At 45.9% G+C, this 13991-nt stretch overlaps 1 protein-coding gene across 1 annotated transcript in view; it reads right to left on the bottom strand.

Moving 5' to 3' along the window:
• Positions 1-9093: 9093 nt before the first annotated feature.
• The window catches only part of Pus10 (pseudouridine synthase 10), a 73945-nt gene continuing 69047 nt past the window's right edge, over positions 9094-13991 (bottom strand). Inside the window, exons 17-18 of the mRNA XM_048435369.3 lie at positions 13198-13297; positions 9094-9537 (exon numbers count right to left, since the gene is read on the bottom strand). Of these exons, the coding sequence (XP_048291326.1) occupies positions 9499-9537; positions 13198-13297 (139 nt within the window). The 3' untranslated portion in view covers positions 9094-9498. The remainder of the gene's footprint in view (positions 9538-13197; positions 13298-13991) is intronic.

Below are 13991 nucleotides of genomic sequence, written 5' to 3'. Positions count from 1 at the left end.
GCACCCGAGACGAGAAGAGCAGAGGTGGAAATAGGAACTTCAGTGTGCGCTTCCTCTCATAGAAAGAGTTTTAGGTGTCCATTTTTAGGTCTTATTCATCTGTTTGTGGGTGAGAGAGCACATCTGGGGAATTAATCCTAGAGGACAGCTCTCTCCTCCCTTCACGTGGGTTCCATGAAGTAAACTCAGGTCACCAGATTTAGGGGTGGTGTCCTTTACCCATGGAGTCATCTCAACTTTATTTCTTTAAATATGATCCCCAAAATTGTGTCCTTTGGCCACCTGTTTTCCTGGTTTCTCTCAAGTGCATCCCAACCTTTCAACATCCCATTCTGACTTCAGCAATTTTAGATTTCATGTATGAACTACATCATGTGGCATCTGTTTTCTTGGCCTCAGAATTTTATTCCAGGCTTGTCTACATTGTGGCAGATGAAAGGATTTCCTCATTAAATGGCCAAATACCATCTCACTGTGTATTTGTACTGTATTTTCTTCATCTGCTCATCCTGGCAGACCCTCAGATTGACTTATTAGCTTGGTGATTGTAAATCTGTGGACATGGAATGGAGATAAGAACATACTGGGTTTTTCCCCTTGGGACATAGATATATAAACCCAATAATGGAATTGCTAGATCACACACTTGTTCTGTTTTTCTGAGGAACTCCCATAACAGCTGAACCAACATACATTTTTACCAACATTGCAGTTTCTCCTTACTCCATGTTCTTACCAGCATTGTTAGCTTTCTCCACGTGCGTGAGTGCGTGTGTGTGTGTGTGTGTGTGTGTGTGTGCGTGTGTGTGTGTGGTGCATACATGAGTGCTGGTGCCCTAGGAGGCCAGAAGATGGCATGAATTCCCAGAAGCCAAAGTTATAGGTGGTTGTGAGCCATCTGACATGGATGCTGGGAACTTGGGTCCTCTGCTAGATGAGCAAGTGTCCTTAACTGCTGAGCCATCTCTTCAGCCCGACTTCCCTCTTTTTGATAATAGTCATTCTTATAGGTATGAAGTGGTATCCCATTTTAATTTTTGTCTCCCTATTGAGTTTTCTTTTTCATAGGCTTGTTGACCCTTTGTTTGTTGAGAACGTATGTAATGGTTTTTGGTCCATTTTACTAATTACATCCTTTGTGTGTGTGTGTGTGTGTGTGTGTGTGTGTGTGTGTGTGTGTGTGTGTTGTCTTATTACTTGCTAAGTAGATCAGAGGTGCTGGGGTTGAAGGCATGTCACCACACCAGTGCATCCTTTGTTTTCTTCTATTGGATTGTTCTGGATAGCAGCCTGCTATCAGATGTCCCATTCTGGGGGTGGTCTTTCCACTTTCTTCTTTCCTTTGCTGTTTCAAGGAAGCCTTTTTGGTTAGTAATCCCATTTGTCCAGTTTTGCTTTTGTCGGTCACGCTTTTGGTGGCAAATGCAAAAGCACAGTTGCCTAGCACACAGTCAGGTTGCTTTCCCCCCTAGGAGTTTTAGTTTTAGCTCTGAGCATTTGAGGTAGGTGATCTTCGGAAATGGTGTAACTTCAGGAACTCATTGCATACAAAGGCAGGCAGACCCAGTTCCCAGTGCCTTCTACTGTTCTTTCCCCATTGTGCACTCTTGACACTTCTGTCAGAAAGAAGCTAGATGTAAGTGCATGCGTTATTTCCGGTCTGGGATGTGTGGGTGTACTTGAGCAAATACATACTATTTTAACTGCTGCAACTTTTAGTTACATTTTGAAATCAAGTATTGTAGCCAGGCTGGCTTCAGATTTCCTGTGTCACTGAGGATGACCTCCAACTGAACTGTGGGAGTTACAAGCAGACACCACCACACCATTTTAACGATGTACGGAGCATGGAACCCAGGGACTCATGTATGCTATGCAAGCATCCTGCCGACTGGGCTACATCCCCAGTCTTTATTATTGTTGTGAATTGGGACCCTACTGTATATCCCAGGCTGGCCTGGATCTTGTTGTATGCCTCAAACTTATGATCTTCCCACCCCTGCCATCAGAGTCCTGGAATTTCCCATTTAGACACCACGTCTTTCTCTCCAATATTGTTCTTTTGGCCTCCGCTCACTTCACTGGCTCTCTCTTGTGGTTCCATATTCTGTTTAGAACAGTTCTGCCAAAAATGTCATGGGAATTCCGCTTTTGTCATACTGACCCATCCTTGAACCCTTGAGGCAATCCCACATGGCCATAGTGAGCTATATCTTTTGAGTCTGCTGCTGAGTTTGTCTTGCTAGCATCTTAGTTTTTCACGTATGTTCATAAGAAATAGTGACCTGAGTTTTCCCTTAGTGATGTCCTTTGTTGGATTTTGCCATCAGAGCTTGGAAGCATTTCCTCTTTGTTTGCTTTAGAAGAGTTGGAGATTGCTATCAGTTCTTTAAATGGTAGCAGTGAAACTATCAGGTCCTAGGATACTTTTTTATTTATTTTTTTTTCCATTCAAAAATTTACACTTCCTCCCCTCCTCCCATTCCCCTCCCGCTCCCCCACTCATCCTCCTCCTTCCCCCTCCCTCCTTAAGAGAGGGCAGGGAACCCTGTCCTGTGGGAAGTCAAGACTCTCCCCCCATATCCAGGCCTAGGAAGCTTTGCATTCAAATAGACTAGGGTCCCATTTTTTTGGGGGGGGGGGTCTTTTGTTAGTTTTATCTCATTATTCATTATTAGTCTGTTCAGATTTTATTGATAATGGGATTGTAGTCATCTTTGAGGAAGCAATAGGAGGGTAGTTACTCTAAGGGTTTTATGTGCATGTTGTGGTGTGCATTGAGGCTAATGGGAGTCAGATTTACCATCAGAGCGGAGAATTAAGAATTTTGAAAAGGCCGGGGCGGGGGTAGTGGTGGTGCACACCTTTAATTCCAGCACTTGGGAGGCAGAGGCAGGCAGATCTCTATGAGTTCAAGACCAACCTGGTCTACAAGAGCTAGTTCCAGGACAGGCTCCAAAGCAACGGAGAAACTCTGTCTCAAAACACAAAAAACAAAGCAAAACAACAACAACAAAAAGAAATTTGAAAAGGAGAAATAGAGGGCAGACACTGAAAATGCTGATAATTACAACCATAGTTTTTTGGTGTATATAGAAATTTCTAGATGTTGCGTGTTCTATGAGAGGGCTTACAAATAGCAATCCACAATAGCATTGAGCACATGTGATCCCCAAACCTTAGTTTCTAAATACCATCTTCTGGGGTTCAGGGTATAGGTCAATAGCTTCTCCAATCTGCAGGGGGCCCTGCCCTCCAGCATCACATAAAGCAGGCGTTATATACACCTATATTCCAGGCTCCTGATTGCAGAAAATAGTTTAAGATTATTGTTGGCTACATAGTAAGTTCAAGGCCAGTCTGGGCTACATGACATCTTGTCTCAAGAAAATAATAATAATTAAATACTTTTGGGATGTTGAGATGGCTCAGTGGACAAAGGCACTCGTGCCAAGCCTGACAATCCAAGTTCAATCCCCTGGCCCCACATGGTAGGCAAGAACTGAACCGACCCCGTAAATTATCCTGAGCTCCATATGTGTGCAGTAGTGTGCACGGACACACACATGTAAGCGCTGACCTCCATATGTGTGCAGTAGTGTGCACGGACACACACATGTAAGCGCAGTAAGAAGTTTACTCTAGAAAAATAGCATTCTCCACAAATGAAACCAGATCCTCTTAGAGAAATAGTCACTTTCATGGCTAGTACAGAGGAACTACAGAGATGACCATGGCATAGCTGTGTGTTATAGTAAGAATATACTCGAAGAATGATGGAGAGAATGTCAAAAGGACATAGGAACGAGCTTGAGCTCCCACTATTCAGACCATTACTTAAAAATAAAAATATTAGTAACAAATTACCACCTCATCGAATAAAAGGGGGATCTGTAAGTGGGGTGTGTTAGTGACAAGATGCCACTTTGTCATGGCTCAGTCTCCAAACCCCACAAAACAAAACCAAGGCTACAACAATACAGATGGATGGAGAGTGAAGGAATGCCCGGCCTGCCCATGGGATGCCAGGGAGCACACGTGAAGGAAGGACACAATGTGGCAACAGGACTCAGCACAGTAGTAGCTGAGTCGGGTGAGTGAAGACCTGGTCTATCACAGGGCACTGACCTGCAGGGGCGAGGGGGAATGTAAGACTGGAGAAGTTGATAGACCATACCTTACCCAACTACCAACCCCCAGCCCCCAGGAACTGGAAAGCTTGGCCCCTGTCTGACACTTGGTAGGATGCAAGAAGTCGTTTCTTCTGTGGCATTCTCCCACGCCTGAGGCTGATAAGGAAGCACCGGGCACACTGGACTGAGGGTGGACTACTGGCTAACTGGTCTGAAATCTGAAAACTGCTTCATGAATGTCACCATGACCACTGACACTGACAGTGTGGTGACTCGATCGTGAAGCCCGTGACAAACGGCAACCCGAGGGAAGCCGTCGGGTTAGATAGTGGTGGAATGTCAGTGCTGACTTCCTGGTATGGTGGGCGTCCTGTGATTTACAAGAGGCCTTCCTGGAATCACACACTGATGTATCTGAGATGGTGAGGCGTTGCTGACTCAGCAGCTCAGTGGGAAAGTTCCTTTGTACTTTTCAGTACTTTTTAAGTTTGGAATTATTTTGAAGTGAAAAGAATTAAAAGATATGAGTCATTTTTTTCTCATGATAATAATAATAAAAGGTACTCTGCTAGCTCAGTATGTCAACTTGGCACAGGCTAGACTATCTGGGTGGAGGGAGACTCGATGGAGGAAAGGAGAGACCTTTCCATAGGCTAGGTCTGTGGGCCAGAGTGTGGTGCAGTCTTGATGAATGATTGTTGTGGGAGGACCTCGCCCACTGTGAGCAGCGCTATCTGAGCTCGTGGTCCTGGGTGCTCTATGAAAGCAGACAGAGCAAGTCACCAGGAGTAAGCCAGGAAGCAGCGTTCCTCCGTGGCTCCTGCTTCAGTTCCTGCCCTGACTTCCCTAGATAACGGAAGTGTTAAGGGAAACAAAGTCCCTCCCCAAGTTGCAAGGTAAGCGGGTGCCATGTAAAAACCCATTCAGAAAAGCTTCCGCCTGGACGGGGGTTATGGCCCTTGAGTACAATCCGAACACTCTGAGAGGCAGACGGAGGAAGGAGAATCCTGAGCTCAGGTCCAGTCCAAGCTCTAGCGGGAGACCCTGTCTCCAGGGACCTACCTCACAAAGCTTACCACACGCAGTCCGTTCTCCTGTGTGGACTTCAAACCCAGACTAAAGAGCAGAAATAACAGATGAGCTGGCTGATGATGCTGAGACATCACCTTCGCAACAAGATGGCATGACGGTGGCAATCATCAGGGACGGGGTCATGGGGACCTGTCCCCACCTGAGGAACTGCTAGCTCTTGACGGATGCTTGAAGGGGTGTGGTGGTCTTAAACGCTGCAGCTATACGTGAGCTCACCGTGTTCCACAACGACGCCCACAAAGGTTGTAATCTCAGTGGGTCACAAAATGAAGACGGGAAAGTGGGAAGGGGTCTCGTAGAGGGTTCGCTGGGGAGGGGAGGAGGTAAGAAAGGATGGGGGTCGGTGTGGTGGTGCACGCCTTTAATCCTAGGGGAAGAGGCAGGCGGATACCTGTGAGTTCCAGGACAGCCAGGGATACAGACAGACCCTGCCTCAAAAAAAAAAAAAAAAAAAAAAAGGATGGGGTGTAAGTGTGACCACTGTGTGTTATGTGCATCATAAAACTATCAAAGAATAAATTTAATTTAAAAAACAATAAAGCTCCAAGAGAAAAAAAAACACCTGCTTTTCTCTTAGGAAATGTAAATCTAACTTAAAATCAATTTAATTTGCAAAGGAACCAGTTACCCTACTAGGAAAATTCTCATTTATCAATTCTATTTTTTTTTCTGACTTCTCCTGTTCTTCGGAGTTGATTTTTTTTCTTAAACTACAGATTATATTTGCAAGAACAAAAGGCTCATTCTGCGACAAACAATGCTCCTAATTTAAACAGAGCATATAGAAGGGAAAGCAAGGTAATGAAATATTTCCTGCTCCTGTGTCCCCCGAGTCCCATGGACATCAGCAGCCACTTCAACAGGAAATAATTCAAGGAACAGTTTGCTGGAAGTTCCTGGCATCGTGTTTGGGGTTCACTGGATTCAAAGCTGAGCTAAAAGAAACCGAGATTTACCCTAAATTATTTAAACTTCTTTTGCAGAGAAATTTCATCAGAAGCTGAAAGTTTCTCACCAGAAGTCTTTAACCTTTAACTTTGTATCAGCTAAGCTGTTATCCCTTTTGCATTTTTTTAGACAATGAAAAAAACCCCTTTGCTATTATTCACAGATGATGAAACATGGTCTCAAACAGTAGGCTTCCCTTTCCCCTCAAGCAAAAATGTTTTTTTTCTGATATAATATCTAAAATACATCTTTTTAATAACAATTCTTTATTAAGTCTTTGGAAATTTCACATTATACACCCCAACCCCACTCACCTCCCAGTCCCTCCATATCTGCACCTCACCTCCAGGGTCCCCCCCCAATTAATTAAAAACAAACAAAAAGACCACCTCGCACCCCCATCTCTCCCACCTCTCCAACACCTCGTTCATTCTAGTGGCACTGAGGGCTGCCATGTGTCATGTGGTCCACCCTTTGTCCTGCCAGCCTTGCCCACAGATGTCCACTGCAGTGAATCACTGGTCTGGTTCAAGGCCCCTGGCCTCTGGCACACCCAAACTCCTCTCGGATATCCTGCAATTGTCCCCAGTCAAGGAGATCCTGCCACTATTGTTCTGCAGGACCAATCCTAGATGGAGCAGACACGAGGTGGTCTAATCCAAGGCCCAGGGTGTGGTGGCTGAGCTGGTCAGGGCCACCCTCCTTAGGCAAGGGATGACCTTGGGGCCAGTTCTCTGAAGACTGTGGTAAGGGGTGGGGTGGAGCTCTCCTGTGAGGGGTGGGACCAGCTCTCAGGCTGTAATGCAAGGGAGGGGTGAGGCCTCCTACACCGAGAGTCAGTGAAGGGCGGAGTCAGCTCAGCAAGGCCCTTGGATTCCCATACACAGGGTTCCTATGGCCATGGATATCACCACAGACCCCAGGTTCAGCAGGACCACTGACCCAGACATGGCCTCAGCAGCAACTTGAGCCCAGACAGCATTGCCCCAGGTCACCTGGATCAGTATGACCCCAGTGGCAGCATGGCCCTCGGACACCAGCATGGCCAATGGTTGTGGCCTAGACCCCAGGCATCCATGTGGCCTTTGGTTGTAACATGGGTCATGGACATTAACACAGACCCAACTGTGAATTAACAGATCCAACACGGACCCAGACATGGTCCTCTGAAGCAGCCCAGGCCCAGATGTCACCATGGACTGAGGTAGTAGTGCAGGCCACTCACACTGGCATGGACCCTGCAGCAGCATGGCCTACATGACCCCTGGTGGTAGCCTAGACCCCTGGCATCAGCATGGTCTTCGAGGGTATCAGGAGCCACAGACATCAACACAAATCCCAGCTGCCTGTGGTAGGGCTACAGACCCAGAAATGGCCTTCAGCGACAGTCCTGGGCCCAGACATCACCAAGATGTCTGGCACCTTGTGGCAGCATAGGCCACTCAGATCTGTATGGCCCCAGCTGCAGCATGACCCTCAGACTAAAATACATCTAAAGGATCTGTGAACTGTGTGCTGAGAAACTGAACACTCAAATACTGTTCAAAGTGAAGTATCAGGAAGAAAGGAAGGAAAGACGGGAGGGAGGGAGGGAAGGAGGATGGAAGGGAGGGAGAGAGAATGGGAGGGAGGAAGGGAGGGAGGACAGACAAAGGTCAAGAAGTTGTGCCAGATGGAAATTACACTTGAATCTGTATTTTATTGAGTTTCTCTTCTGGAATTTTTAATGATTAATTCAACTTCTTTTGGTTCAATATGTTTAAGGCTTCTTTTCTTCATCATGCCATTCATTACAAATACTAATTATATGAGATCATCTAAGACATACATTAGCCATTTCCTTGCTATCCAATTCCAGAAGGCACTGTGCATCTAACTGGCAGACTTGAGAGCACTGTCAGCCACAGGAGCCACAGGTGCTCATGACAAGCTTGTACAGAAAGGACCCTGGAGGACAACTTCAGTTCCAGACCTGGTCAACAGGAGTAACTGGTATCTTAGGTGTCCTCTAACTGTTCCCGTGTTTATGAAATTCGATATAAAGTTAAATATACCTTATTAAAATGCTTGAAGTTAGAAAATAGTTGAAACACTGTAAAATGTGTTTGTATTTGTTTAGCAAGCTCAGATTTTTGAATTTGTAACCCGGGAAAGAAGTTATTGAAGGCACTTGTTTCACTCACTTAAAGGACGCAGGGAGTGTCAAGGCCAGTGGTTCTTAACCTCCCTAATACTGTGACCTGTTAGCGCAGTTCCTTATATTATGGTGACCTCAACCATAAAACTACTGCATTGCTGCTTCGGAATTGTAGACTGCTACGTTATGAATTGTATTGTAAATATCTGATATGCAAGAGATCTGATATGCAACCCCTATGAAAGTCACGACTCACAGGTGGGAACCGTGGCTCTACAGCCTCACCCCCAGCATGGTGACAGGTGCGAACCATGGCTCTACAGGTTCACCCCAGCACGGTGACAGGTGGGAACCGTGGCTCTACAGGTTCACCCCAGCACGGTGACAGGTGGGAACCGTGGCTCTACAGGTTCACCCCAGCATGGTGACAGGTGGGAACCGTGGCTCTACAGGTTCACCCCAGCACGGTGACAGGTGGGAACCGTGGCTCTACAGGTTCACCCCAGCACGGTGACAGGTGGGAACCGTGGCTCTACAGGTTCACCCCAGCACGGTGACAGGTGGGAACCGTGGCTCTACAGGTTCACCCCAGCACAGTCACAGGTTCTGCAGGAGACAAGTACTGATAACTTTAGACTGTCAAACTAGTAACTTGAGGCTGTTAGGACTTATGACGAATCTCATCTTAAAGTACTTCTACTGATAACACTTGAGGGCAACTGGAAAAAATATTCCTATCAAATGTGCGTTGGAGATATTAGAAATCCACAGGACACTCTAGCACCGAGTCTAGCTGCAGCGTTTATTCAGATGATCTGAAAACTGGAGCGCTTTCCCTTAAAGGTGCAGGGGTTCCCGTAGGAAATCTCCCTGAAGAAGTCACAGCTCCTCTTAACAGTGTCTCCCACTGCACACTTCTCTGAGCGACAGAATTAAAAAGGAAAATGGCTCGATTATTCCTATTTTGGTTCTGTGGTCATGAGACGGAATGAGAAAACATAAGACATCCTCAGAACACAAAATATGCGTACATATAGATCCTGAGATGTTACAGTGAACTTCAGAAACAGGGGAACACGGTCCAAGCCATTTTGAAGACACTGTGGTGGTGGGTAAGTCATTCTCCAGGATACGCCGCCTGCATGTCCGCATCACGTCAGGAAAGCCCTCTGTGTTCAAATGTGAGAGCTAGTCACCCAGAGCAGGTGGCCAGTCAACATCTACAGACTGAAAGGAAGAAAAGTCATTAAACAGAAATTCTGGCAAGCATTTCTGGGGACAGTTTCACTGTGTGCAGGAGAAATGACCATTTCTGAACTAATAGAGACACCATTACTTTATACCTCTTGACTCCTAGGAGAAGTGGATAAATCATCATGTCAGTTATGAATAAAGTATGAAGAAATTCAAATTTGGGCAGCCACACTATTTTTCCTCACAAGTCTCAACAACTGTTGCTCTGACCACCTTCTCTTTCACAAAATACAGTTATGTATCACTTAATGGTGGGAACATATTCTGAGAACTGTGTCATCGGGTGACTCCATCCCTGGGCAAACACCATGGCGTACTTAACCTAAGGTATGATGTCACTAGGGGTGTCAGCTAGCGGGACCAGTGTTAAGTGGCACATGGCTCGAGCAGTCTCTAACTAAAGGGGAAGTGAATGAATATGAACATCACTAGAAGTACAAAACCAGAGTAGCTTCTCATTTCAGAAGCTTTGTTTCCTTTAAAACCCAGTCAAATCAGCTATCATGAATCATGCCTGCAATCTTAGCGCTTCAGAGGTAGAGGCAGGAATCAGAGTTTACAGCCTACTCGGGCTACATCAGACCCTGCTCCAAAGCATCAAAAGCATCTAAATAAATCCAATCAGTCTCTGGACTCTCACTTTGTTCTTCCAGATTAAAACCACAGTGAGCAATCTAGTCCAGTTCCACATATCACATTCCCGACACACCAAGACACACCTTATCTGGTCTCTGTCTGTGGACCTCCCTTAGGAAGAGGCTTATGTGGGTGCGATGGTGTATACCTGCCACAGCAGCCAGGAGACTGAGCTAGGGCAGATTAGTAGATGCTAGCCTGAGCCATAAGGCAAGTTCCAAGCAAGCCTGGGACATATTTAAAAACAAAAAGCACTTGGGAGACAGAGGCGGGAGGATTTCTGTGAGTTCAAGGCCAGCCTGGTCTACAGAACTAGTTCAAGGACAGCCAGGGCTCTGCTAAGAAAGCCTGCCTAGAAAAACAAACAAACAAACAAAAAAACCCACCACCACCAACAAGAATAAATAAATAAATAAACAACTGCCAAGCCAACCCAACCCAGAGGTGTGAGGTGCCTCTCTGAAACGAAGTATTCATTAGTCCACGGGTCACGTCGCACCCCAGGTTTCCTCAACAGACAAGTACACACTGCACAAACTGCTCTAATAACTCCCAAAATGCATTGTGTAGTGTTTTAGATAAAGCCCTGTGCCAAATTTAAGTTAATGGTAGCTTCTCAAACTAAAACTGAGACAAAGAGCCACAACTGTGACAGAGGACAGGGAAGGAGAGGCATATCACTATGGATCAGTAGCTCTACAGAGGGTCCTATTGACAAGGCTGAGAAACTGACCTGGGTCTGACCCTAAGATGTCTGTTAACATGGATTGGAGCATAGTTCAAGGTAGAGTCTTGCCTAGCACTCTAGAAGAAAATGTTTTCAATCTTTAATTTTGATACTATAATCACATCATTTTCTCCTTCCTTCCCTTCCTCCAACTCTCCCCTCTATCTTTCCTCGCTTTTTCAAATCCATGTATTCTTTAGGGCATTAATTGTTGCTATACAGACACATCCTAAATATAGCCTGCCCAGTCTGTGTAATGTTACTTGTATGTATGTTTCCAGGGCTAAACATCTGGTATTGGACAACCAATTCTTTAAAGCAGTGATTGTGGCTGGCACCTTCTGTGAGACTAAGTTGTCTGTCTCCTTACAACAGCCTCGTCAGACTAATCAGTCTGGACAGTGGATCCTGGCTGCCATGTAAGAGCCATGTACAGTCTAATGACAACATGACTGCCATGACGGTTCACGTGGACACATGTTCACTTCGTGCACCCGTGCAGAAAGCTAGCCTCTTCTGGGGTTTGCAGTGGAGGGAGGCAGGGATGTCCCTCGAGGAGCACAATGTGTGACCCCACAGCCCGGAAGGGGCATTCTTTAGACTTTAACCCTGCTTCAGCTGACACTACAAGGGCAGAGCCGCACAACACAGCACTCTTCCCTGCTCTGGGCTGTCGCAGGGGTCCCAGAGACAATCACCTGCTTTGCTGTGTTTGTTCTGAGTCAGGGTCTCACTGGCCTCAAACTCACATTTCTCTTGCCCCTGCCTCCTGAGTGCCGGGATTATAGCTGTACCACTATGCCCTAATTTATCTGATTTCCTATCATTTCTAAGTACATGTTCTGGAACAAGGGGTCTTAAAACCCTTCTTAAACATTTAACCTATTTTGTATGTGCATGTGTACACTCATGCATGCGCACACATGCTCATGCCACAGAACACAAGGAGATGATGAAGGAAGTTCTTCTGTATAAGTGTTGCTTTTATTGGTTAATGAATAAATATGTTTTGACCAGTGGCTTAGCAGAATAGAGCTGGGCGGGAAAACTAAACAGAATGCTGGGAGAAAGAAGGCAGAATCAGAGAGAAGCCATGTAGGCCCACTGGAGACAGACACTGGGAATGGAACTTTGCCTGGTAAGCTACAACCATGTGGCGATACACAGATTAATAGAAATGGGCTAATTTAAGATATGAGCTAGCTAAAAAGATGCTTAAGCTATTGGCCAAATAGTATTGCAAATAATATAGTTTCTGAGTGATTATTTTGGGGGTCTGGGCAGCCGGGAATGAACAAGTGGCCTTCGCCAACAGATGAGTGTGCACACTTGTGCATGCACACACATACCCATGCCCCAGCACATGAAGATATGAGTGTGCACACTCATGCATGAACACACGCGCCCATGCCCCAGCACACAAGGAGATGAGAGTGGGTCTCTGCTTCTACCGTGTAGATCACAGGGACTGACTGAGTTCAGTGCTGCCTTGGCAGCAAAGGCCATTACTGAGATAAGCTAAGTCCAGTCCTAAAGCCCCTTCTTGAGGAAGGATATCTCTATACGGACCTGGCTGTCCTGGAAATACCTATGTAGACCAGGGTAGCCTGGAGCTCAGAGATCCACCAGTCTCTACTTCTCAAGTGCTGGGATAAAAGGCGTGCATCCCAGCTCTAAAATTCTTTATCAAACAGAACCCTAGCAGTCAGATGAATGCTTGACACAGTTAAATTTATTTTCTTGTTTTCTTTAAGGGTATAATCTGATGCCATAGGTAAATTAGTAAACGACAGTACCTGATACCAACTAGTAAATTAACTATATAATCCACAAGTATCACAAATGGATCCTGGTTTGTTTGTGTGTTTAAAATAAATACAGAGATAATTCTTCCCTATACTACAAAGCTACTGTGAGGCTTTACTCTTGTCAGATACCTAGAGAGGGCTGGAGAGATGCTCGGCGGTTAAGAGCACAGGCTGCTCTTCCAGAGGACCCGGGTTTCATTCCCAGCACCCACCTGGTGGCTCACAACCACCTGTAAGCCAACACCCTCTTCTTTACTCCAGGAACACCAGGCACACATGTGGTGCACAGACATACATGTAGACAAAATACTCATACACATAAAAGAAAATAAATCTAAATAAAACCCTCATATAAAAAAAAAAACACCCACGGACACAGGTGATGCTATTAGGTTTAGTGTCAAAAGACTTAGTTTGGCTGAATTTGACTGGCAGATGTGCACTCCCCATAGAATACTTTACCTCCACATCTAGTTCAAGGATGTCTGCAGTCACGTTCATCAGAGAGCCGATGTTCGGCTTGGTTCTCCCAAAGTCTCCATGGACAAATTCTTTAATGTAGCTAGGTCTGTTTAAGGAAAAGCTCATGCAGTGCCAACTACTTTGGCCAAGGGGGAGGGAAAAACAAATAGACTACAAAATGTTACAGAAGCGATGCCGTTTCTACACCTGGACTTGAGATGGGGATCTCAGAAAATGAGCTCGATGCCAGCAGCCCGGATCCCACCAGCCTGGGTGCCAGCATAGTAACCGGAACCTGTTTACATCACACTCCCGGGAGGCCACAACTCTGTTGTTTCAGACAGGGCACCGTGTGGCCCGGGCTACATGAACATGACCTGCATCCTCCTGCTTTCACCATTCAAGTGCTGACAGCGAAAACCTTTGTCATTCCCACCCCCACCCCAGGTGTGGGTTTCTTATGAGCTCATCTCATCTCAAAATGCCAAGGTTTGGGTATACATTAAATAGACTATATAGTTCAATGCCCTTCCCCCTTTTGGAGACAGCGTCCCACTGTGTAGACCTAGCCTGGAACTCACTATGTAGACCAGACCAGCCTCCAGCTCAAGAGATTCACCTGCCTCTGCCTCCTGAGTGCTGGTATTAAAGGCATGCGCCACCATGCCCAACCCAATGCTTTTCAACACCCCTCCCCCTTTGTCATTTCTGTTTTGATATCTGGTCCCATTTTTCAATAATGACAATTAGTATCTATGAAATGGGAAGTTTCTACAGAAGCACACAGAAACTGA

This window comes from Myodes glareolus, chromosome 8 (genome assembly GCF_982192425.1).
Source record: "Myodes glareolus chromosome 8, mMyoGla1.1, whole genome shotgun sequence".
In the NCBI taxonomy this organism is placed as follows: Eukaryota; Metazoa; Chordata; class Mammalia; order Rodentia; family Cricetidae; genus Myodes; species Myodes glareolus.
The sequence above is the reverse complement of the archived record's forward strand: the minus strand, read 5'-3'. Positions and strand labels throughout refer to the sequence as shown.